We start from the raw sequence: 27,462 nt of genomic DNA, 5'->3' as shown, positions 1-27,462 counted from the left end.
ACACCGTTTTGCACCGTTAGTGAAAATAAAAAAGAATATACATTGCATGGCAATATCCAATCGTGCGACAGGTGTTGAACCCTCGGAATAATAGCGAGTGAAACTCCTCCAGTAGACCGAAGTTTAGGGCAATAGACCCTATGGCCTACCTGATAAGGCGAACATTTTTGCGTTACTTAGAGTTGAGGAATATACTGAGAACCAATTCATCATTGATCGCTAATTCAATGCGCATTACGTATTCTCTCTAACAGTCGGTAATAGAATATATCTTACTATTATTTTTTCAAGGCAATGTGTTGACATGGTTAAAACTCCCAACGATAATTCTAAACTTGACAAAATTTAATTACGTATCATAATAATTCTCCCATTTTTTTCTCTGAGGTTCAATCCTGGAAGCGAGTTTCAGCATCTATCGATAAACTAAAAACTAATATTTAATTTTCAAACAGTTGCATTGATACATTCGTGAAATATTTACTAATTGATCACAAAAATACATTCCTTTGGACATAATGCCAGAACTTGATCTGCATTAATTCTCTGCCGTAATAATCGTCTGAAATAGTGCGCTAATCGAAATGAAGTTCTACAAGTGGCGTTGCAATAAAAATGGAGATCATGGTAACAATACGATTTTAATTCATAATTTTTACTCTGAGTGCAATAACTTTATTCCTTATGGGCAATTTCATTGCCAAAAGTAAAGTGTAATGAGATACAGTCATACATGCTTAGTTAATCCTGATGAGATTGTAAATAAACTCTTCGTTTTAAAATGATCATTAGTATAGTAATCTTCCTGGAGGTAGTGTATATTTGTGTCACTTAATGTAAATTTTTAACTCACAATTATTATGCAGTTCTCTATTTTTACATGTAAGCTAACGTATTGGGTCAAAATACAGGTCATGCTAATAACAAAGAGAACTTCATGAGAAATAAAATAACGAGCATTAATTTTAAAATGCGGAAATTAATCAAGCCGTAGGATCATATTAATGATTCATTATACTCGTAACTGAAAGCTACCATGATATACACTGTCACGGCTTACCAGCACAAAATAAAAGCGTGCTCCCTGTAATATTCTACACGTAAGGAAGTGGAGGGATGATGACAGCTCGTGATATTTTGGCCAATCTAATTTCGCTCATTATTTCACCATTGCATCGGGCTATAATGTTCACTCATGTTCCTAATTCACAATATTCCACAAATACGGTCGGCACCGCGTTCAGACACGATTGATATTCAGACAGTAATTTTATGGACATCAGATGCAGGATAAAAACCCATCGATAAAACACCTCTTCCATGATTGCATTATTTCAAGCGCCGTTTGGGATAGGACGAGTAACTTTCGGCCCTCTTCCATAAATCAAACTTCGGGTCAATAACTTCGATTTTTGGTCATCTACATATACATTCTCCTTACTCTTCAGTCTGACCTTGGGCGTGCGTGAGGAACAGAAAATCAAATCACTAAGAAAAAGCAGAAAATAAATGGGAGAGAGTAGCAAATTGATTGATTTTTTGTTTAATTTCCTGATGCATACGTTGCTGCACGTGAGAAAATATTTCGTTCAACCTATTCGTTCGGTGCACTATATCTTTGTGCATTTAACTTTGCTATAGAATGCTTGATATTCGCATCCATAGGGCGGTACCGATGGTGAGAGTTGCGGAAAATGATGGAGTTGGGTTGGCACTGCTTCCTCAGGATCTTTGCGGGAGAACGGAATATCGCCCAAAATTAGCACTCTACGCCTCAGTGGGAAAAACACATTCCCATCATTTTCTATGGTTGATATTATTATAATATAATAACAAACCTAAACATTCTTCCCTTTGTTGATGTAACTAGTTTGCTTGGGATGTTTAACACGTCGACCGTCTTTTACGGCGTGCGATTTCATAATACCTGCCGCAATGGCAACAGCGGGGTGAGAACCCGACCCTTTGAAGCGAAAGCGCGCGTAGTCGGAGAATTCGCTAGAGTGGGAGAAGGGAAGGGACTGGGGAGTAATGAAATGGAAGAATGTACGAGGGGGAGGGGAGGCGCGCGAAAACGAAGACGGAGAAGAGGAAGATGGGCAAAAAGGAAAAAAGAGAAAAGGGAGAGGGAAGGGAAAAAAAGGAAGGAGCATTGTTTGGGAAGTGGAGGCACAAGGGCGAGGGAGGGCGATGGGGGAGGAGGAGAAGGAAAAGAGCAAGAGAGGAGAGGCCGCCCGCCCGCTCGCCGCTGTTGTAAAGGACTCTCCTCTCCTCGGAACCGTTATGAGAGGAGCACACTTTGCGGGGGTAAACGACCTCTGCAGGGGGACTCGCAACACACACAAGCGCGCGAACTCTGCAAGGGCTCCCTCTACTCCCTCTCTCGCACCAGGGAAGAGAAAGAAGAGGAAGGAAGGAGGCAATGGAATGGAGGAGGAGGAGGAGGAGTGGCCCCGCCCGCGGGACCGAAAGCAAGAATACGGTCGCGAAATTCGAATACGGTCGGAAGTTTTGGTAGCTGTGTTGTTCCGGAATGGGCTCGGCCACAGGGGTGTGGTGCTCGGCCGAGGGGAGCGAGCTCTCCACCCACTCCGAGACGTCTCCCCCTCCCCCCACGCCCCCCCTCTTCAAATTCCCCCCCTAGTCCCCCGCGCAGAAAATCTTCGGCACGCTACTGCGGGCGGTGGTGGTTCGGATTTTTTTTGCCCGAGGATTCCTATCGCGTCCACTCCTTCAGGTTAGCATTCAAAATTTGCACGAATGGCGCCGGGCAATTCCGAAGAAAGGAGCCCTCCCGAAGGAGATTATTTTAAACTACATAAGTAGGAGTCATTATCTACAGTTACGTGGATTTAAAATAAAATTAAAGTGGTTGGAGCGAACCGCCCACGGAGAAGACCTACGAGGGATCGGAATGATATGTCGGGAAGAAGGAGAGACAAGCTTACTGGACATGAGGCTGAGTTAGAACAACCCCCAGGAGACAATAATGAAAGGGGGAATGGATGGGAAGAAATACAGAAGGCTACGAGTGGATCACGTCAATCTGATAGTGGGAGGAGTAAATTCAAGGAAATGCGAGGGAAGATGCCGTATGCTACATCCACTATTGACATAACGCAATTTTTTAGGGGAGGCTGAGTTTGCCCTCCGAAAAAGGGAATGAATAAGTTTCTCTCTCTGTGGCGTCACGATATGTAAGGACGAAATAAATTTAATCGCTGGTTGCGACATAGGAAGTTTCTATTTCGTGACAGACATAAAAATAATCTAGGTATTACGGAAAGAGGATACAATAGTCATCACTATTTACGAGAAATATATTCTTCCGCAAAATTTGTTCTTAGAGTATTCTTCGTTTTCATAGCTCGTTTTCTGCGGGCTTAGACACGAAAATTAAGAATCAATCGATTCTCAGTCATTTTTCTATATCTTCAGGATGAGGTGGCAAAGCTTATGGGAAATTCGTGACATCATTTTTACGCTCTCTGAGGATAGGGTAGGATAGGATAGGATAGCTCACTAGGGATAGAGAGAGGGGTGAAAATAAAAAATACGTAATTATTTATGATGGGGGTAAATGAAGAGACTAGCTGATAAAGACAAAAGAGCGCAAATCTGTATAAAACCACTTTTCGGAGTTTTACGAATCTGATATTTATATTTAACTGTTATTGACACCCATCGCGTCTCGTTGGGCGAGGCTAAGAAATGTAGTCGTGCTCAGTCTATGCCAATCTGAAACCTATCTTAAATTTTAGACTACCGAATAATAATTATCCTCCATACATTTTTATTAGAGAGATTGTGCATTTTGACAGCATCCAAAAAAATGACGAGCGCAATAAATAATTTATTAAATGTAAAAATTAACTTACAAATATAATAAATAATAAAAAACGTAATTCAAGTAAAGTAACCCTTCAAAAAATAACTGAAAAGGAAAAAAAAATAAATTGAAGTAAACTGAAGTGAAGCTCAGTAAATTGCAAAATTAAAAAAAAATTACAGAAAGAAAACACTAAAACGTCAATGACATGGATTACTCAAGGTAAAGTAATAAATGCTACAGTAAAAAGCAAAATTATAAGCTTGTGATCAAAGCTAAAATAAAAGCAATACTGTAAACATTTTTACCCTTTACAGCCACCAAAAAATGTCCCATTGATGAAAATTATGCAGTAAAATCATTTAAATCGTTATCCTCGTCAAGATGATTCCATCATGAGACGTGATGAAGTGCCTCCAATCCCAAATGCCACACTTTTTCGCAAAAGTGCCGTGACACAATAGTGTGCGAGGAATTCATCCTCGTCACACACGTAAGAGGGGAAATTTTACTTATAATAGGCAATAATGAATTCTTCGAGTAGTTGTTACACCACTTATTCAAATTTAGAAAATAATAGCGAATTTTCGCTTGGTTGAATCTATCATTAGAAGCCTGCATAGGAAGGAAGTAGAAAGAAAGACGAGGACTGAAACAATGGCAGTTATCATGTCAAGGAAAGGGAGACTTTATTTTTTAGCACAAGAAAATGCTACCTCATTTCCTTCCTAATTGGGTAGGGGACAAGTTTGCAGGGACACACGATAACGTTGGTTGCATATAAACCTCTTTTGAGCAAATAGTACCTCTGAGGTGTGGATGCAAAAATAAGAAAAGGCTTTTAAATGTCGATATCAGAAAACAAAAATTTACACGGACAAAGTATCAAAATTTTAAGTTGTCAAATGATCGAAATCACTACATTAAAAAATGAAATACTTAAAAATCAATGCGATTGACTGCAAACGAAATACAATTCCACGCCACTGAATCTTTCCTTTAGATTAAAAACATAAAATGATTAAAATAATATTTACTGAAAGAACTAAGATCAACCTGCACAAAATTTCGGCGCCGAACTAGGGCCAACTTTAAAATGAATAAGAACAACCGATATTATTGATTTTAGAAACATAACACACATTGACGAAACAATGCAAACTGCGAAATATCAATAATTTTAAATAGATTTATGCAAATGTATGATTGGAATTCAACAGCGACAAATACGCAATGTTGGGGAAAGACGAAAGTTATACTACTGGCCCAAAATTACGCACCTGACAAGAAACTTAGTTTGGCACTAAATTTTGGCACAGTTCGTTTTTATTTCGTAACAGATGAGAGAAAATTCGTTCTTCACGACGGTATTTATTTGGCTTAGAATATACGTACTTGACTTTGAAAAAAACCTAAAGCTTACGTACATTATCACCGGATCAGCTTTTAATCGCACAGTATTAGTGCATATAGAGACAGAAATAAACCTATCAAAAATGAAATAGATTAGTGAATTAGTAAGAATAAAAACTCACATCAAACTTCGGGCAATCATACTTGATTTATTATTTCTATTCTATCATATATAGTTATATTCTAAGGAGTAGGAGCTTAGATGTTTAAGTAGAGGACCTTTTCAGGATTATTTTTTTTCTTTTTCCTACATGAAATTATTTAATTCTAAATTTCCAATGTACGAGGATGAAAGGCAAATTTAGTGACACACAAATTTTTATCACTAAAGGAAATCAAGTCAAAAAAACCTTGCCAATATCAATGAAAGGACAAAATTAGTGTAGGTAACGTCACAGTTCTAATATTTACAAAAGTGAGGCATTTGGTGCTTGAAAAGAGAAATGTCTGCTCCAAATTTTTATTTTACGTGAAGCAATCAATAGTTTCTATGCACTTACAACGTCGGAATCTTGGCTGTCTTTCATATCCACTTAATTTTTGTACGGACTTCTAATCTATTTGGTCTCAGAAACGAAGCAACAGAGGAGAAAGTCAAAGGAAAGTAATTCTCTATGACGCATGGCATGAATGAAATAACAGCCTGTGTGGCATAACGTTACTGACATTTAACTGCGCAACCGAAAAACGTCTGTACCGACCTACCGTTTTTCTCGGCCAGCCTCACGAAGGCAACGGGGAAAACTCTCGCTGGCTGGGTTAGGGAGTGCGGGGAGTTGGAAAAGAGTAATAATTACAGCCTATTTTTGCCTTTACGCCCACCTCAAAATAGCGGCGAAAGTATTTTTTTTACCGATCCATGTAAGAAAAAGAGGTTACGCAGTGAGGAAGGCCAAAAATGATGACACAAATTAATGTCGGCAATTTTGGGCGCACTGTAGGAAAACATGCAAATTGCATCTACTGCGAAAAGGAATTTGCAAGTTACGCCATCCATGTGCCGTCAATACCAGCAAAAAAATGAACCTATACATCCCATGAGCCCATTCGCACTCATTATCGGGGCTCATTCGCCCTCATTACTCTAATATCTTAATTTCAAGACTGACTCTTCATCGAAGAAATCCATCAGCGTGTTGCAAACCTTTGTCATGGGGATGCTATCAAGAGGTGAACAATGTCTAAGATTTTTATCCAAGTAAATTTGAGGGGACGTAGGTTGTGTAACAATATATGGTTTGAACCGTTTTATTCTTAAAAACTGGATCCTTACGGAAGAGAAAAAAGAGTTCCTATTCCAGGCAAACATCCTTTATGAAAAATATGAGTACACATGGAAATATATTAAAAGATCTATAAAAATTTCATTTTGATGTCGATAAAAGCTCCATTGTGCGACAATGTGCGGGCATTCTCTGGATATAATTCAAAATAAAGCACTGTAATAATCAGCAAACCTACCATTTTTTCGATGGATAAGTTGGCACATGGTTTTCGTCTATGACTGAGAACACGACGCATGATATCACTATTTTAGCGCATTTTTCGTTCATGATCTTTACACATTAGTTTCACACATGTATACCCAGAACGCAATAGATTAACGTAATAATTTTCCTGGGAATTTCAATCGAATGAGCGGAAGAAAATAAAGTGCCCGAAACCACTTTTTAAAGGGAAACACATAGAGGGATTCAACCACATACACGATCCCGCTGCCATAGTGTGGCTATGGTAAGTATATTTGAAGACATATTTAGTCATGTCAATTAATACTTTTACCATGGGATGCAGCACTTATTCCAAAATCTTTATTGTAGAGACATTAGAAATTTTAAAAATATCAACAGCTACAATGAAAAATGTTGGCAGCGATTTACATTTATTCTTCATTTTAAAAATTCATCTTGAAGCATGAAATTAAAGTCTAGGTGGTAGCTGAACAATTAAGGGCCAGAACACTAAGCGGTATGCCCTAAAACTATTTTCCGTGGGAAGATGAGATGTAAATCTCTGTTAATCGGACTGGGTGGAGACCAAGAGGCAAAAAACCTTAATTGCAATCATCATGGGAAATCTCTCTAAACCAGTCGGGAAATTGGAAGAAGAAAGAAACAGTAGGAGTGATTGAACGTTATTCTGTTCATTTTTCATAATTTGAAGGATTCCGAGACCTTTTCACCTCGCGACCATAAAATTGAAACGGCAACGTTCGAGCCTATTCTATTTGGAGTTATGTAGCAGAAACTTCGAGTTATTTTGGACTTAGATTAAGAAGGAGAAGAAGACACAGAGATAAAAAGATTCTCAAATTTCGGAATGAGCTTTTAAATTAACACTCACTCGAATTAACGAGAATCACGCTCAAAATAGAGGAAAATAATCGGCAAATATCAGTATCAGGAAAAGAGTTGAGAGTCGTCGGAAAATATACGAGAGTTGTACTTAGAATAATTTAATCTTAAGTACGCTTTATCTTAATTTTTATCGGTAGACTCAGATTAATAAAAATATTTCCACACCCAATTTTCGTCTGACGTAAAAGTTCTCTGTAAACGTCCTGCACAGAATTGAGAAATGAGGCTATGCCCGATTACATAGAGATGAATTACGCAAACTAATGAACACGTGTGGGATACGGCGTTGGCTGTTCTAATCTAAAATTCATTGCACTCTCTACAAACTCAAATTAACAACGGACGTCTACCAAAGAAGGAATGTATTTATGCCATCTCAAAAACGTTAATTAAAATAAGCTGTAACAGTTCAAATACATTCGAATTTGAACTCCGTTAAAAGTTACTGCTGCGGCATCTCCCACAGTTTCTTTGGAAGCTGTAACAGGTTCGGCACGAACAATTCAAAGCAGGGTTGAAAAAATACTATAGACATTAGGATAAATTAGGACTGGACGCTACTGATAAAGGCATACTAGTTGGTAGACACAGTTTTTCATAGACATTAGCGATATAAAGATCAGACGCTTACGACTACATTAGTTATTAATCTAAAAACAATAAAAAACTACATATTTATCAGCGATAAAATCTTCCAAGTAGGAGCCACTTAAATCTTTAGGCGCAAAAACAAACGGCATGATTCTCCGTAGTTTTGAAGGGGGCTCACTCCATTTACGAAATGAAAACTTTTCATAGGAGACTATGGAATATAAGAAGAGGTCACCGTGTTTAGAAACATTCAGAAAGGTACAAAGATGTTATTCGATAAAGAATTTCCGTTATTTTGTCATCCGTAGCCTAACGGTTTCTTTGAGAAATTGTAAACAAAGACAGGAGATACAATGCTTTGGGAAGGCATTCGCTGCTTCTAAGGCCTAATGAAAGTGGAGCGATTCTCGGGGCTATAACAAAGAAAGAATAGAAGACTAATTTTACGATGGACTGAGGTACACGCTATGTACCTCTTGAGCTTATTTACTCGAACCTAGTCGCTTAAAAACAGAATAGTAAATTTTTCAAGAAATATCTCAGTAAATAACTTTCACACGTGCCACGACAGGACCACCAGCCACGGACGTTGTTTCTGGTGAATTATTGATTTGTTTACTCATATATGTCCTATTCCACTGCCTAATATCGCACAGAATTGAATTTGCTGATATAAATGCATTAATATTTCCATTAAAAGAGTTAATTTAAAATAATTTTAACAAAAATATTAGCTTCGTCATTAGCATGACTTACATCACAGTCTAAAGAAAGCGCTATCGGAAATGGGTCGCATTCAACTAATGATAACATCGTTAATGTAGAGGAAGCCCGAATACTTTTCCCTGCTACAAGAAAACTGAGAACATCTTATGCTATTTTTGAACCCGCTAAATGTTGATATAATTATTGGAACCTTTAAATAAATTTAATACTCATAAACTATTTTCAATTTGATATCTTCTTCATTGTAGAGGATGAACTGCGTTATAAAAAGGTATACCAGACAATGCTTTGTTAATGCCGGACAACACTCAGAATTTTGAAGAATGATCCCATCACAAGAAAAAATAACAGGACTGTTCAATTGTCATAATAAAGGACACTTGATGATTTTAAGCCTATTACAAGTTACGCTACAAGATATGCTTTGTGAAAGCTATTTTCTGAGTTATGGGCATTATGTTTATACAATATTGAATAACAATACGATCCTCCATAGCAAGATTTTTTTTCACTTACCCTGACAGGAGAAACCGTCGCCCGTGTAGCCAGGGAAACAGGTACACTGAAAACTTCCCAAGGTGTTCGTGCAGTGAGCGAAGACGTCACAAGGTCGATACTTGCATTCGTTTTCGTCTGAAAATAAGAATTTGGTCGTTACTTCAAAGTTCAGTAGTAATTTAGGGCAGGGGCAATTTCGTGTATTCCGGCAGTTTGCTGATCAAAATTTATTACCGCGATCAAAAATACTGTTCGTCACTAAAGGAATTGATCAATTACTTCACCTCAATGACCACAAGTAATATTTTTTCAAACTTAAATGTCATCGACAACTTGAATTGGAATGCATTGTTACATATAATTAATTCTCTTAATTAATTGTGGATAGGCAAATTTTATTAACCTCGAATGGAAATTAATTCCATCTTTGATTTTGAGACAAAATGTACATTTTGGTACAACTGATGGTTGAGCCAGGTGCACTTGCCTAAAACCCACACTGGCGAATCGTTAATTAATCAAGTAAATCAAGTAAATTTAAACTCGAGTCCTTTGGTCACATGAGTTGGAAGGTATCTTGAGAATTAGATAAATTATTCTGCATTATTATTAAATACATATGTTTTATTTACAGTTTTGAACATAATGCCATCTTTATTAATCGTAATTTATGATTCGAAGTTTTCGGACAGTATAGGACGAGATGATCTCAACCGCAATGCTAGGGACGGGCACATGTGATTTGGGTGGGTTACTGCACTTTGTTTTAGACTTGATGCCCGTGAGCTGAACCCAGAACTCACCTGGCACCTCGCAGCTGCAGCCACCGAAACCGTCGTTACAGTGGCATTGCGAATCGAGACAAGCGCCGTTCTGGCATTCCAGTCCCTTTTCGCTCTTGCAGTCAGCTGAAAAAGAAGAGAAAAGAGGGGTTACGTCGGACTGCGAAGAGCAGATCGAAAGTGTTGAAGGGATATTTAACTCATAAACCTTAGGGAGTTATACCTAAGGAGATTAAATATCAACAGATAACATAGACTATTGAAAATTTTAAAATTTTGTAATTCCACGCTTCAACGTAGACATTTACTTAAACATTAACCTAAAACTCAAATAGGAACCTAAAAATAAAATAGCCAAAAGTCAAACGCATAAATAAAAACGTTCCAAAGTGAAAACTAACGTGCGCTTATCTTCCTTCGTTCTTTTATGGATACTTCTAATATTTCTTATTTAGTAATTATTTCCGTATATTTTGTTTCTATTTGAGTTGATCGATGCCATATGTTTCACTGAACGGAAATTTAAGAGCAGCAATTGTCTCAATTGAAAATGAACAATAACGTTAAATATAATACACGAACAGTTATTTATTTGCTAAGTATTATGGAAAGAATAACTGATTTATAACAAACAAATGAACGTAGAAAGGAAATACCGACCTGCAGAATACGAGAAATTATCTCGTATTTTATTTATTTGGTCACTAATTGTTAACCATAGTCAGTTTGACTGGTAGAGGCCAATTTTCATACCTCACAGGTTCCGAATGTCTCGAAACAATACTGTCCCTGGGTACGTACAACAGCGACCTAATTAACTATTTCAGGTTGTAGGAGAGCTGATTGAACATTATTTCAATGGTTAAGATGAAAGTTGTTTAGATACATTCGCGCAAGTTAACGTTAGCTGCGAAGCATTGAAGTACCTATCTTATTGTTACTACCTTGATCAAAAATTTCCCGGAATTTATTCAGAACATTAAAAATACAAGTTTATTCATCTAAATCTATATTGTCCCCTTCAAAGTAATCCCCATCGACTGCAACACACTTATGCCAGCGCTTGATCCAATCCTCGAAACATTTTTTATATTCGGTTTTCGGTATGTCCATCAGTGCTTCCTGCGATTTTTCCATTACTTCCTCTCGGCTGCTAAAACGCGTTCCCCGTAATGGTTTTTTAACTCGATTGAACAGAAAGAAGTCACAGGGAGCCAAATCAGGTGAATTCGGTGGCTGTTGGATGGTATTTGTTGCATTTTTCGTCAAAAAATTACGAATAATGATAGCACTGTGCGACGGTGCGTTATCATGGTGCAAAATCCACGAGTTTTCTGCCCACATTTCTGGTCTCTTTCGGCGAATTGCTTCACGCAAACGTCTCATAACGCCCAAATAATACTCTTTGTTTACTGTCTGGCCTTCTGGCAAAAATTCATGATGCACTACACCGTTGTAATCCATGAAAACCGTCAGCATTGCCTTCTTTTTTGACTGAAAACGACGTGGTATTTTTGGTCTCGGCTCATTTGGTGAACGCCATTCACTTGCCTGATGTCTGGATTGCGTGTCGTACTCATAAACCCACGTCTCGTCTCCAGTAATGATCCTTTTGATGAATGTGGGATCGGATTCAGCCTCGCAAATCATGTCTTTTGCGACGTCAACACGGTCTCTTTTTTGCATGAAATTGAGGTCTTTCGGCACCAACTTTGCTGCTACACGACGGAAACCCAAATCATTAACCACAATGTCTTGGGCGGATCCATAGGCAATGTTCAAGTCCTCCGCTATTTCTCTGATGGTTAATTTGCGGTTATTGACCAACATTTCTTTTACTTTATCAATTTTTTCACCGACTTTCGATGTCGATGGTTTGCCACTGCGTTCATCATCTTCGATTGACTCACGACCACTTCTGAACCGCTCGTGCCACTGGTAAACGACCGTTTTTTTTAGAGAATCGTTGCCGAAACACTTTTCCGACATTTCCAACGTCCGTGCGCCACTAAATCCGTTTTTTACGCAAAATTTAATACAAGTTCGTTGTTGCAAATTTAAATCCATTTCTGAAATTGTAAAAAATCGCCAACACACACAGAGATAGATGTACTCTTGGCTACGTAACTTTTGCAAATGTCAAGTTATGACACTAAGATTTAAAGGGAATATCAACAACAGATGTACCAATTTAACAAAAAAAAACAGAACTCAAATCGGAACGATGGGAGCGCCACACGGTGGTTATTCCGGGAACTTTTTGATCGAGGTAGTATTTCAGCAATAAATCCTTAACTTGACCTTCACGCTATTGTCATGCAAGAAGAATAAATCATTTCTTCATGGCCCATGAAATACAAATATGAGCTCATATGCTGGACCATGAAGTTCCGTCCGAACGCCTCATCCTTGGGGAAAACCCTTGGCAAAGAATGCTACTGCAATTGTACTCTTGTCCTTGATATTAAAGGAAACGAAGGCCATATTAAGTTCGTAATTTCCCGTTAGCAAAAGCGGAAGTCTGTTGTTGTGCGCTGATCTTTGAAGATGACTTTGCTTGTCTATTAATATGACTTCAGATTCACTGAAAAAAAGTTTTCATTTCAATATTTCAAGACAAACTCTCTTGCGAAAAGGAAACAAGTTCTTCCAGACGGCATGAAGTTGTTCATACCTCAATATGCAGTAAAAATACCGACCCAAACCTCCCTACTGCACTAAATTTGAGGAAAAATATATTCAAGCCAGATATATGAAGAAGATGGGCGCTAACAATAGCTTTATTGCCAAATGTGGCCTCCAAACAAAGAAGCAGCGAAAATTGCAACGTCGCCGAGTCAAGGTAACGGACTATTGGATGCGAAGGGGTCTGAACAACGTAAATAGGCAGAGGGAGATAAAACTTTCAGGATTTTATGGGGATCTTTTGCCTCATTTATTCAAAATTTTAAGCCATACATTTTATATAAGTTGAATTGTATTAATGATGGTATTTGCGGAAATCGGGTCGTGGCCTTGAAGTAGTAGTCTTATTTTTTTTAAAGGTAGCAGAAGCTCAGATACAGTTAAGAATTTCATAAATCTACATCATTTTTGGAGAACCGATACTGCCAATTTATGAATACTGCACAGCGATTTTACAGACCCGTCAGATCCAAGGTATAATAATGGTGTGTCGGTAGAGCAGGTACATAATTTATTTACATCAATTCTGCCGGCAGCGAGCCCCTTCAAGTAGCAGATAATTTACGACGGTCAACTAGAAAAACACACACATAAGTACACACGAAAACGAATTTAATGGTTCTCATGTTAAAATTACGCGCTCTTTCACAAATTGCCTAAAATATTAGTGGCCGACCCACTGGGAGACTCCATTATTTTTTATTTACCTACGGGATATGAAATTACATTCCCAAACAGCGAAAGCAGATGCTCAATCTCAAAACCTGCAATAGGCTCCGCCAAGCTTCTCAAAAAATATGGGAGGTAAACGAGAATTACAAACTTGGGAAAAAGGGCATGATGGAGTCTTCCTTGAGCCCCTATAATTACCATCGACTCGCACAATGGCAGGGTACTGGCCGATGACTAATGGATTTCCAGTGCCTCAATCAGTAGACACGTACCGGTCAATGGTTCGACAAACTGGTGTGCCGAGCTCTACGAGAATATAAAACACCCTTCCTCCGAACGCTTTTGAACAACATATTCCAGTGAATGTTTATTCTAAATTCTTAACTTAATAGCTTCTTTTAAAATGTAGAGAAACCATTCACAAATGTTTACCTAAGCAATCGATGAGCACACATTTAAGAAACTAATTTTTGCTCCCCAGATTCAGATTCGAGATAAACTAAAGATATAAATAAACACCAGATTTCGCAATAAAATTTCCAGATATTACTCTAAGATTTTAAAACAAAATTCGGTTTTTGATAAATTTGTGGTGTTCCAAGGTATAATTTGTTATAAAGGAACTAAGTTAATATTTACAAAGCCACCAAAAGACAAAAAAGTCAATACCCAGGTCTCATCTCTACGTGAAGATGATGATCATTTATTGGAACTCGGATAGTGTGTTGTGGGTTTTAGTTGTGTCTATGATTTTTCTGAACCCTTTTATTCCTTCTGTAGTTATGTAATTGAAAACAACTGATTCTCAATCAACCGAATAACTAGTTTTCTGAATCTAACAGTTTCAGGCTTAACTTGGTGGAATTCTTTCATGGTGAGGTGAAAGAAAGAGAAGAAACAACTTTGCACTTCCACTCTTCGCACGAGTTCCACACTTCACATGGTTTCGATGCTGCGCACATCTTCGATGATGCGCAGCATCGAAACCATGGTCGTGTTATATTAAAAAAGTGTGTGGAAGTGCAAAGTTGTTTCTTCTCTTTCTTTCACCTCAACTAGTTTTCTGATATTTTAGTAACGATGGACACTAAGTTCTACACTTAAACTGCGTATCTCAATCATGTAGTCTGGGCGACTACAAAATACACACTTCCACTATTCATCAAATGGAGAAGCGTTCTCTATGGATTCTTTTTTGCATATAAAACTTGCAATTATAAGAATTAATATTATAAGATAGACTTTTATAGATAGAATAAAATAGTTATCCACCAAAAACGCTTTGGCAAAAAGTTTCACTGGGATTATTAGATAGATCCGCACCATATACGAAATCGAAGAATTCGCAATAAACCAAATAGACTTATCAATTAACATCAACTCACCTGTACATTTCAGTTTTTGCGAACTTTCGTCTGACCCGAGGTAGCAATCCGAAGTCCCGTCGCATAGTTTGGACAGTTCGTAGAGCTGGAGGACGTCCGTTGATTCGTTCACTTGGCAGCCGAAGTATCCGTCTTCCAAGTTAAGGAAGAAGATCTCCCGCCGCGGTTTGGGGCTCAATTGTGCTTCCGTTGACTTCGCCTGCAAAATCGAGAGAAACGTGGAGAATTTGCTATATCAATCATGTCTCTGTTTATTTTTCAAATATTTCCCGAAGAGTTAACCATTACTCATAAGGGTAATTAATTAGAAATAACTAGCGTACGATATTTAATGTTAAAGAAAGAATCACAATTTGTGAGATAAAAATGAAAGAAAATTCTTTCTGGTAATTGTCAGAGTAATGCTTTTGGATATAGAAACAAGCGAAGGAATAATAAAAAATATCTTTTCGAGAAATGTTCAAATAATATCCGCAAATGGAGCGAAGGATATGCAATATAGGTCCATGAGTAAAAAGGTGAGTCATATCTTAGATTTATACGAAAAATAATGCCAAAAAGGTGAGCGCTTAATTTTTCCGCATAGTTCGATCATCAGATGAATGGAATAAATTAGTTTTTCAATTCATTTTAACACTTTTTTTGAGCAACCAAAATGTGACACAGGACACATCACATCCCCGAGGTAATACTAAACTACGAAAAAAATACACAGGACATTTTTTAATTATTAAATTTTAAATTACTCTGCCCTGGTATAAATTAATAAAGAATTAGATGTAATCTATAAATCTAAGCATTTGATAATATACTTGTAATATCGAGCTATAACAACCCCCCTGAAATTTCTCCTATAAAAAAGGTACCTTCCAAAGTAAAAAAATATTCTTATCTTCTCTTGGTATATATTTTACAATTTTGCTCAGGATGATTAATATCGAGCAATATTTTGAACTGCGAAGATTTTAATAATGTCCTTCGCAAATCATTTGTGTAATTTTAATGTTGAAATGCAAAGAGGAACGTGAGAAAGTAACTCGGGTAAACGGGACTGCCATCCGGACGATTTTAACAGGGCACTGAACCTACACTTAATTGTTTCCCGTCATTAACTGAACTACGTTGGCTACGCTACATACGAAATGAGGTCTTGGATTTGCAGTTGATTAATTGCTCGCGAGAATTTTTGACTGTTCCCTCGTTTTCTTTCATCGTGCTTCAAGGGATACCCCTAGTGGTGACGATTGGACAGCGTATGCGGCTACTGACCAGGAGTTCGCGAGATTAAATCCAATGGTGCCCCTGGACATCTCCAGGTAAAACTATTGTGTGCAAGTTTAATGGTACCAGAACTTTGTGGGAAACCGCAACAGACCCAGGAAAAGGATCTGACCCCTCTACCGTGAATGTGCGAGATTCACACGCCCTGCCACGACGGTTTACCCTCACCTATAAAAACCGACCTCTTGAGTTGATGACTAGTTGGAATACTCCCGAGTTATTAACGGCCATATACGAGTATACTCAATTATCCCACACCATTAATGTCTTTTTATTTATCAAATTATGATTCAAGATTCCACCCCTTTTTGTGCGAAATTTGATAATATTCTTCGCAGATCAGCTACGAGGAAATGATGTAGGTACCACAAATCAAACCGGGAAATTAGTTTGTCTGAGTGCTCTTATCAAATTAAAAAAAATCAGCAGCACAAGGAGACATCTTTCTTTGACAGGGAAACTATCTGGAAAGGAAGATGAATTGCTAAAATGAATGTCCACACGAGGAGGTATACACAATCAATATTTACGAGCAGAATCGATGACGTCTCTGTTAACTTTTGATGTGGAAAAATACCAAGCATTACAAAATGCCACACATCATTTGAAGAAAAAATTTGGTGAACGGTTTCCCTGACGCAGACATTGCAACCACAAAAGTTGAACCATTCGATTTAATTGTAACTTTTCCCGCTCCGAAATGTGTACTCGGAGTGAATCTGAATCAAAATTTGATTAAGTGACTATGTAGAGATTAGTCTCGTATGAAAACAAATAATAAAAAACTAATTCTAATTGTTGTCGATATTCAGTCTCTTTTTTTGGTCACTGATGTTCATGCTGTGGAATTTATGCTCACGTGAGTTATTCGTGGGGAATAGCTTTGAATCTCTTCTCCGAAGTGGGATTCTCAGCAATGCTTTGAAATTAAATCCCAAGAAAACTTATGCGTCAAAGTTTAGCTTCCATTACTTTGATTTTGTAGGTGGAACTGGAAATAGTTAGGTAGAGTTAAAACAATCTTACATTTTGGTACAGTTAATATTAATGAAGGAGAAAATGTAATACGATATTTCGCATTGCATTATATTCTAGTCGAATCTACGGCGATTCGAACCTGCAATCTATGACTCGTATTCACAGATGAGCAGTTAGTAAACCAGTCGGGTAAATGTAGACTACCAAAGGCTTATTTGAATTACTGTCGCAAATTCCTGTACACAAAATTCTATGGTCCAATGGGCTTAACTTATATTATATAACACGACATTCAACGTGAAAGCAAAGATCATAACGTATTATGAGCGAACTGATTTCCTCAAAAAATACCTGGAATTGTATGAAATATATGTATAACATTTTCTAAAGATTTATACAACGATGTATTCTAAAGAAAAAAGTGGTTGCTAATCCTGTGACATGTTTGACGCCTGCAGACGAATGTAATTTATTACGCTAACGATGCACAAGGATACTACACGCTGAAAATGAATATCCTTAAAACGCATTGGACCCTGCGCGACTCACTCTTTTCGTTCTATGGACGTGAAAAGTGCCAACTTTAGCACCCGCGATATCCGGGCACACATCCTTCTTTTGTGATTCACCTACCACCCAATAGGTGGCTCCCCGCTACCGGAAGTCCCTTTAGGCACGATCGTAGGCGGAAGTGGCGACGCTCTGGAGGGTGGGGGTAAAGAGGGAGAAGGAGTGGGGGAGACAGTCCGGTAAAGTGCGCCTCCGCCAATTAATCCTACCATAATTACCCGCGCCCGTTGCGAGAGATTCTTTTTTTCACGACAGCGCAGGGAATTAACATTGTGAACTCCTTTTTTTTCTTCCTTAGGGCACTTGGAGAGAGAAGAATGGAACTGAACGAGAATTCTCTTGCAAAAACCTACTAATTTATACCACGACTCATCCCCGCCAGGCTTTACCTTCATTTTCTATAATCCCCGTGAATCTCGAAAGCATGCTTCTATAAAACGCTGACAATGGAAAGATTCTCGCCTGGTCGGATACTTTTTTCTCCAATTTTGCGAGTAAAAAGGTGAGATTCTTTTTTTAAACATTGGGGCGTAAACGTAAGTACCGTTGAAGTGGCAACAAAATATGACAAAAAAAGTAGCCTTGAAGAGGATAACGACCACTTTTCAGGAAATGCGAATAAAATCGGTACCGCGTTAAATTTATAGATTAGCGATCCCAATGCCTTTTCCCTAAAATGAAAGAATTTGATTGTTTCTTAGTCTAATTAAGTGTTTTGTGTAGAAAAAATTATGTAAAACACCATATCTAAGAGCTAAAGTCATCCCTGCAATACATATGATAGATGGAACGAATTCATTAAAGTAAAATATTCTCCCCTACTGTTAGCTTGTCCGTAAGAAACGATAAGTAAACGAAAGCATCGCAGAGGATTGAAGATGTGTAAAAATACTTTGGCAACAACTAATTCATAGAACTCTACTTTCAGAGTAAGAGGAGAAAAATCAGAGGTTGGATCTAAACCGACTAAAGAAACACTGATAGAAAAAGAGGAAATGTAAATGAAGAGATGAATCTCATTCATTATTGATGAAAGTGTATACGGGCAATTTAGAACCTACAATTGGGAAACATTTAGGGCCGCTGTTGGTACTCAAAAAGAGTAATCGAATTAAGAGTTGGCAAACTTTAGGAAAAAGGGCTAATGCTACAAAATAAAATAAAATTTGAGCAAACAAAAGGAAGACATGCCCAGAAAATAACTCACAAATGGTACCATAGTTCCAAAAGTAGTAAAAAATCTCTAAGTGAATTGGTATTAATTTAATTTGAATTTTAAGAAGTACGAGTTTTAGTTTTCCACGCAAAAAATTATCCCGTCATGGCATGAGAGTTCATGATGTATTTCTCAATCAAGCTTAGGGGGATAACGCGGATTAATGATGAATTCAGCCGTTCCACTAAAATGTGGCAAAAACTCTTCAAAATACAACTTCAGCTCAGATGAGGGAAGAACGTATGAATTATCATGATAGATCCATCAAGGTATTTATCGAACTTGCCGAAACACTGAGTTTCCCTACTCATTCGTACTTTAAGTAGCAGGTAAGTAATTATAACCTTACTAATTTTTAACACGCTGGAACCGACAATATGATGGAGGTAAAAATATTCCAATAATATTTGAGCCCTTTCAACTGTGGATAAACCACACATTTTCAATCCTTATTCGCCACAATCCTACAAAATCCGAATTTCATCTAGTGGCAATACACATTCGCTCTCCTCCAAACTTATTTTGGTGATATATATAAGCTGATAAGATTACTTAAATCACCTCCAAATGGATAGATTGCACCTGAGACCCTGTGAAGGAGAAATTAAAGTCTTGGGAATATTTATAGTTTTAATTATGACATGGGATGACTGACGCAAAGCGATTGCTCTCTCATTTTTTATTTCATGAGCTTAAACCTCCCTTCTGTGGATTTAGCGTTTGCCACACACAAGTCCTTCCCGAAGCAAAGCTACCCAGTCATCGACTCGTCGGTGTCCTTTGAAGTGGAAAGAGGAAAAATAAAATCTCCTCGGTTGCATCGGAATCGACGCCTATCCATTACAACACGCGACCCGGGGAGCAAGCTGCATAACGACACAGCCTTTCCCAAGGACAGAGCGGTGCAGTCATGGAGTACGGAGATAAGGTCCTCCATGGGTGCACTTAACTCTCGAATCAACTCCCGCCTCAATCGACTCATTAAATAGTACCGTCCGGGGCGAGAAGGTGCTGAGCTCACAAATCCCTCATCAAAGAACGGCAAATCGTTCAGCTTAGCTGTAAACCCGTTTAACGCTTCATTGACGTGGGTTTCAGAACCGCCTTTCTTTTCGGGCGCACGCAGTTACATAGAGCGCCTTCTTTTCGAACCATTAGAATAAGACTGATTTGTACAACAGAATGCCCAAGAATGCATGATTTATGAAGTTGGATACATCCATGTCTCCATACTTAGTTAATACATGCATTCATGCTTCATTGATAATTTTAGGAGGGACTATGAATTCTACGATGAACAGGAAATTCCGAGCATAGGACTTCAGAATTAAATTCAATTCGGGTGCAAAATCTTCGATTAATTTTACTTACTTCTTCCGATTAGGGAAATATCACTTATCACAATTGTTAAAAAATAATGCTTTTCCTTGAAAAATTAGTAAAACTGACGACTTCACTAAGCTTCTAATTCTAAAAATGTTTTTCCAACTCCTCAAAAAGTGATATCATACGTTTAAGATTGATAGTACTGAATGGTTGTATTCCCTTAGTAACAAGCTTATTAATTACAGACAGCTACGAGCAATATACGGCTGAGTTAAAGACGTATTGGTTTAAATATATTAAATATATGACCATTTTCAGACATAATTACTAACATTTAGAAAGAACAAATTAATGTTTATGAGAAGCTTGAAAGTAAGCAGTGAAAACAATTCTGATTGACTTGCTTAGGATTAAATTGAAACCACAAAAATGGAGTATTACGGATATGGGGGTGCTACGTTGAATGCTAAATGAGGGAAGACTTAATTAATGTGTAGTCCAAAAAAGCTTAGCTCATTTCATTAAATAATTGTCAAACCGAACCTGATGTTGGTATGCACGAATGGGATAATTAACCACGAACATAACTTTTATTTTAATGCTTGGTACAAGGCATTTGGTTCTGTTAGAGGTATCGTCCCTGGGTCCATCAAAACCTATCTTTACTGTAAGACCACTGAAAATTTAACGCATATAAATTTTGTCGGACTAAGTGACGGCAAGAAACCATCCTAGCCTGCTTGTCCAGAGGTAGCAGGTCGATTTCAACCTAGGTGGGCATTCCTGCATATAGGGATTGAGTGCTTGTGATTATCAGTGTCGCCATTTTACGATGAAAATATCCCGTGCCAAAGCCAAATATGCTATTTTTGAATTAGTTGCTAAATAAAGTACTAGCTGTTAACATCCCTTTACCGGTGTAGACATAGCGATTGACAGCTAGGAATTCTAATCACGTTCATCAATTAATTTACCGAGTTCGTAGAATCTCATGGAACTGATGAAAAACATAAGTGTTGAGTCAGAGAGAAAAAAGACGATCCAGGATATTCAAGAGATATTATTCGTGACAGATTATGCCGAAAACAAAGCCGTAAACCATAGGTGCAGTAGGAAATTCGTGTAAAAAAAGTATGCCGCCAAACTGGTTTCTCTGATCTTCTAAATGGCGTGTCTCACGGTTGTTCGTCTTGAATTACAACTATAAGTCAGTTAAAAATAGACCGAGTTCCATCCCCGAAGGCGGAGATGGTTGATGAGAACTCAGCGGGAATGGTCTGCGACCATGATAAAGACTTCTCGGGCTGTCCTGGAGCCTTGCAACATTTCAATGACTTGCCGACGTAAAAAAAATTCTTTTTCATTTCTTACGCAGTAGTCACGAAAGTAGCAGATCCGACAGTAACGAATAAGAAAAAAATATTCAAAGAAAAACATATTTCATTTTGTCTACTCTTCCTCGACAATGCCACTCGGACGTCTTGAGTACTTGCAATATTTTTCCTTGATTTTTCATATTCATTAAATATTCATTTCTTCGGAAAGAGGAACACATTTAATGCAAACGAAAGGGTGTTGGTAGAAAAGGACGCTGCTGAGAGGAAATTTCGAGTACTTATCTCCAATCGTTTTCCAAACCATATCGAATTCGCGGAGCATGGAAAGAACGCTGTATCACAATAAATTGCAAAACGTGATTTAATACATCCCAGCATGCATAATCTTAACTGAGCATTGTAATTTTGAGTTCCCAATTCAAAATAAATACCGTTAGCTAGCGCCAATGTTTTTCACCCCAGCTCGGAATTCTCGAGAGCAATTTTCTTGAGAACCTTTGAGATCAAAGCATCATTACAAATCACACTTGTCTCATGGAGCCCTATTGAAAGGGATTGGTCCTATATTTGGCTCCGTCCCGCAATATCTCCCCGTCATTTCAGATAAAGGGTAATGATAAGCCGAGCTGTGTTATTACGGAACAGAAATGGATGGTTAGATGAGATGGAACATTTTTACTATCGATAAAGAAAATAATCAAGTAGATGAAGAAGCGGCGGATGAAATATCCAGACCCCTTCAATAGAAATACTTTGATAATGCTAGTTTTCAATTCATTATTACATTCCCGGTAAAATATTTGCGAAAGGTTTTGTTTCCATTGTTTGCTTAAAAAAGGAGTTCCCAGTAGGGCGAGAAACAAAACAGAGGACAGTTACGGGAGCGACAATATGAAAATCAATTAGACGAATAGATAAACAATCAAGTGAGGAGGCAAAAGAGCTGGTGCGAGATGTGGATGAGGTCGACGCGACAGTCCGGAGAAGGGGCAAAGACGCGTCTCGCAATCGAATGAGTCGGACGAAAATGTCGCGAGCCTTTCGGACTTTCACTAAAAAAGAAAGAATGGAGGAGAATCTTTATCCTCCCACAGTATCATCCTTGAGACTGCGGCGCCGCGTTTCATCTTGAAGTAAAAGTCACGTGGACCGCGGTGACGCGATGTCGTACTTTCAAACGGCGAGTGCCGAATCCGGTTGCATGAACTCATTTTCTCCGCCACCACGGAACGCTATGAGCCAGAGAGATTAGGTCGGCAGCCTGTTTTCAATGCATTCATAGGTGTCGCAAATGGAAGAGAACAGTTAAGAGATGAATTTCACCACGGTTCGAAACATTTACAATAAATACATACGTGCACCAATTTTCTCACGAAGCAACGGCGATGCATACATTTATATACGTAACAATTTCACGGTCGATTGGCCACTCATGGCGATTGGCAATAGGATTTCGCTAGAGATAAATAAGTTCTTAACTGGCCTCATTCCCAGGATAACTCAAACATTTTACCACATTTTTACTTTCTTAGTTATTGTACATTATTTACTTAGCGATTGAACATCATTAATAACCACACATTTTTATATCCGATTCATGATAAACATAACAGTCACGGGCTTGGTGGAATTCTTCCTTGAAAAGAGTAGAGAGATAAACCTTTGCTATCCTGCATAAAAATCCACAGTTTGATATGGAATAGCAAAGATTTTTTTTCAGCCCTCAATCGATTCATGAATACTGTCAAAATTTTGTTAAATTTTAATTAATTGGAAAAATAACGGATAAATGGTAATATTACCTTGTTTTTCCTTCGATTTACAATATATTGAGGCATTAGAGGTATTTGGATTTCAGATTTCAAACTCACAGGTACATAGATATGTTCATCGGAGAAAATCGTGGATTTGCCAACTGTAACGTTGAAACTTAAACTAATATTGCGTTCTTATATTGTCTAGAGACCATATTATTATTTAACAATTCCATGAAAAGACTCTAAACAATTAAAGTCTGATTTGAAACGAGTATAACTTATTAGTCAAGCTATTGTTTCAAAACCTGATCAACAAATTCCGAAAAATATTGATATTCCGCTAAATCTCTTATAGAGAGAACGTGTGCATTACTGTCACCTGCAAGCATTATGCGTCATTTTTCGAAAAAATTTAGTTTAATTCCCACAGTTTACGGAAAGAGCAGTATTGGGCACTCCCGCTAAATTTAAAATAAGATGAAACTTCAACCCGAAAAATTTCACATTTCACTTTGCTGAAGGTGGGAAGAAAGAGAGTTGAAGGGTTCTCGGAAAAAAAGGTAATCAACGATGAGACAAAAAGGAAAGGAGGGAGTAAATATGTGAAAGGGCTTTGAAAATGGCTCCACAAACGCCTTGCAAGGGAAGCCTGAGGTTCCTAGTTGAAAGGCGGAGAAGATAAATTAAGCGATTCAGGACGTTCAACCTTGCGTTGATCGAAAAGAGAAGAAACACTAAACGGGGACGCTTCGATTACTTTACCCGTCGTCATTCATCAGAGCAGGGGATTGAATTGCTACTCTTAACAAAAGGCATTCATTTCACCGTCCCGAGGCGAGACGAGAAGAGGTAAAGCCCAACGAAACGAGCGAGAAATGGGTGCATGATGAGATATAGTGCGTTGGCCTTTCCACTGCCCGCGAGATACATTGTACCGTGGGCGGGGGGGGGGGGGAGGAGTAGGATGGGAAACACTGTGGAAGGGGAGCCGACATCCCTTTGGGGACACCTTCCAAAACCCAGTCGACCCCATAGACAGTTCCAGACTTCCGCACTCCCGGACTGAAGAGTTCACTCTTTGATTCTTTTGGTTATTTTTAACTCCTCGTCAACCTGTCGCACGATTATTTTTTTCTTTTCCCTCGTAACGGGTTGGTCAAACAAAAAATAATAAATACAGCACCGTGGATTGAACAGTGTCCCCTTCGCCTCGATGATTCCATCTTCGAGACCAGTACTTTTCTAAACAACATCATTATTTGAATCGTAAGCCAAGGGATATCATCAACTTAAGTGATTTTGGTGTCTTCAAACAAAGGCGGCACTTCAATTCACTTTCATGACAACCATTAATCACATTATATATCAAACAAGTGTCGTTGTGACAAATCAAATAACCCACGAATGAATAAAACTTATTACTTTGGACGTAAGTAACTTTGAAGATTATACTCTTTGGAGCTTTTAAAATAATGGAAATTGCCTGAAAAATAATCCTTCCAATCCAAGCCCGCATCCATCCAAAAGTACAAAAATTCCTAACCTAAATTGATGTCTAAGTGTTACTCGTCCACTGAGATGCAGATTATTATAACCATGCTCTGTTCCAATTGAATGACCGAGTGAATCGTGAAACGTAGTACTTAATACTCGAGAGTACGTTTATTACAGTGAGTGACAATTTAAAAAAATTATGACAGTGAAGAAAAGGAAAATCATACATGAAATGTTTGGTAACCGAGAGCAATAAATGTTTGGAGTGATGCTCTTTGCAAAAATATGCTTTTAAGGGAATGTTGAGATATACAACGGCGTGGTGAATTGCTCACCAACTACTACTACCTTGCGATGTTTCCGGATAAAGGTTTTTCCCCGAAGACGGCAAGACAAAGGGATCGAAGGCAGTAATTAATAGGAGACGTTTCATTGATGCCAAAAAGCGGAAAATGGCAGAGTTACGGCTTGGATGTGAATCTCGTCTTCCTTAAAAGGGAGAGATGCCAAATTATTTGACAAATGCAGAAACTCCGCCAATGGTTCGCTTGAGAATGTCCACTGCGTGATGGGGTTCGCATTCCTTAATTGATCTCTGGCACGCATCGTCATAAAGAGTGACGGAAATTTTTTAGGCAAGCCAATTCGATTGCTTTTTTATTCCTTAGCTCTCTCCCCCTCTTACTCAATCACCACCAACCCCTTCCCCGTAACTCCCAGCCCCGCACACAACGGATGAGCGACAGCGTCCTCCCAAACATCGCCGGAGATTCCTCCTTCCGCCCACTACAGGTAAGAGGGAAACGAGGAATTGGAGGGAGGGACGAGGGGAGGAAGGGAGGAGGTGGAAGCTTTGACGTGAGTTCCTCTCCTTCCTCTTTCCATCGAGCCGTATTTGGCAGCGGCGAGTCTCTCTCGAAGAGGATGAAGAGCCTGGGAGGAGGTTGGGGAGAGGGAAATATGAGGAGAGGAGGAGGGAGAAAGGGCAGATTGGTAAAATGGGAGGATGAAGGAAATGATTGTCATAGCCTCCTCTCCACAGCGATTTTTGGCTTCCCTCCTCGGTTATAATTTGTCCTTTCAGATTGTCTTCCTTCTAAGTCGAAGATGAAAGTACACGAATAACGAAAGAAATAAAACTTCTCCATAACAGTCGAGGAGAAAAATTAAAGTTGATAAACTGTTCACCATCACCATGAAACTAATGCCCCATGCCCCAAAATGATCTGATCACCCGTAAAGGAGCTATTCCCTACTAACTACTTTGCATTCTCTTTTATTGAAATAATCATAGGCTCCTTGATATCAAAAGTAGCTGAGTTCATCGAAAGTCGTTCTTACTTACGGATGTCGTACGAAAGTCGCGTTGTATGTATTTCCACTCCGGTTCATTCCATCCAGCATGATATATTTTATACATATAGCATGGTAACTTAGTTAACATTTCAGAGTATCAATATCTTGGAAAGTTAAAAGGACATCTACAATTTAATCCAGGTGGTCACTCTTGATTTGTTATTTATATTCGGTCACGTTAAAGTTCCTTCTTCCTAAATACAGAGAGAGGCCATTCAAGAAACAGCAAAACGTATACATTTTGTTATCTGTAAGCGGTATCAACTTCATTTTAGGCTCCAATGCTTGCTCTGTTTTAATTTTTGTCGCAGAGGTAAAACGTTACAAAGTAGGTTAGTAAATATTAAACTATTAATTAAAGAAAATAACTTTGGTTTTCTAGTACCACTGAACCCTGCATAGTAAAGGAGTAAATCACGTTTTAGGCAAAAGAGGCTTCAATTTTTAATATTGAATGCCAGGGATTTTTTATTAATTTTAAACGTAAAATATCTGCGATTACTTCTCAGTTTGCGGCGCAAATTCAAATCTTTGACAAAAAATATCATGCAATAACCCGTTGTGGACCCAACTCCCAGCTTAACGCAAGTTGTTAAGGGATATTTCTGGGAGGTATGACCAGAACGGGTTAATTGATTGTCTAAAGACTAGTCAAAAACATCTCTTGAAAATGTTAAAGTTCAAAAAGTGATACGCGGTGTTGGTTTCCGGTCAACCTAGTTCGTGATCGCTTGGCCCATTCTCTTTTTGGTGACCACCCGGGATTTGGAGAGCGGGCAGGAGATTGAGAGAAAGTGGGGTGGGCACAGCATGAGTACGTCTCTCTCTCTCGAATTTCCCTCCGGAGAGCATCCAAATTCCGACGGTTACAGTTGTCGCCCCCGTCCCAACGAATTCGAAACACGGATGTCGTGCTCGAACACGCCCAGCTCACGAACGCAGAGCGAAACGAGAGAATTTACGAAACTCCTCCGCCCACGAAGATTACCTACAGAAAGATTTTCTTTCCGCCGAAGATACCTTCCTCGCCAAATATCAGGCGCGCGTGGTCGCCCAGTTTGGCACGAGTACCTATGAGTGTAATGGAACAGGTAATGCATTCAAATGATCCGTTAAAAAGTGAGTTACTCTAAATTTTATTGGAAGGTAAGGAGAAACTTCCATTCTTTGAATCACCAGGGACATAGGAAACAGATAGGGAACGTGTTA

At 38.5% G+C, this 27,462-nt stretch overlaps 1 protein-coding gene across 1 annotated transcript in view; it reads right to left on the bottom strand.

Annotated features, from left to right (window-relative positions):
* dpy (fibrillin-like protein dumpy) overlaps positions 1–27,462 on the bottom strand; it is a 463,637-nt gene that overhangs the window by 201,466 nt on the left and 234,709 nt on the right. Inside the window, 3 exon segments of the mRNA XM_071590673.1 lie at positions 9,433–9,549; positions 10,218–10,322; positions 14,939–15,137. Coding sequence (XP_071446774.1) covers positions 9,433–9,549; positions 10,218–10,322; positions 14,939–15,137 — 421 coding nt within the window.

The sequence above is a fragment of the Hetaerina americana genome, unplaced genomic scaffold, assembly GCF_022747635.1.
Source record: "Hetaerina americana unplaced genomic scaffold, ioHetAmer1.1.p SCAF_4, whole genome shotgun sequence".
Taxonomy (NCBI): domain Eukaryota; kingdom Metazoa; phylum Arthropoda; class Insecta; order Odonata; family Calopterygidae; genus Hetaerina; species Hetaerina americana.
This window is presented reverse-complemented; position numbering and strand designations above follow the sequence as displayed.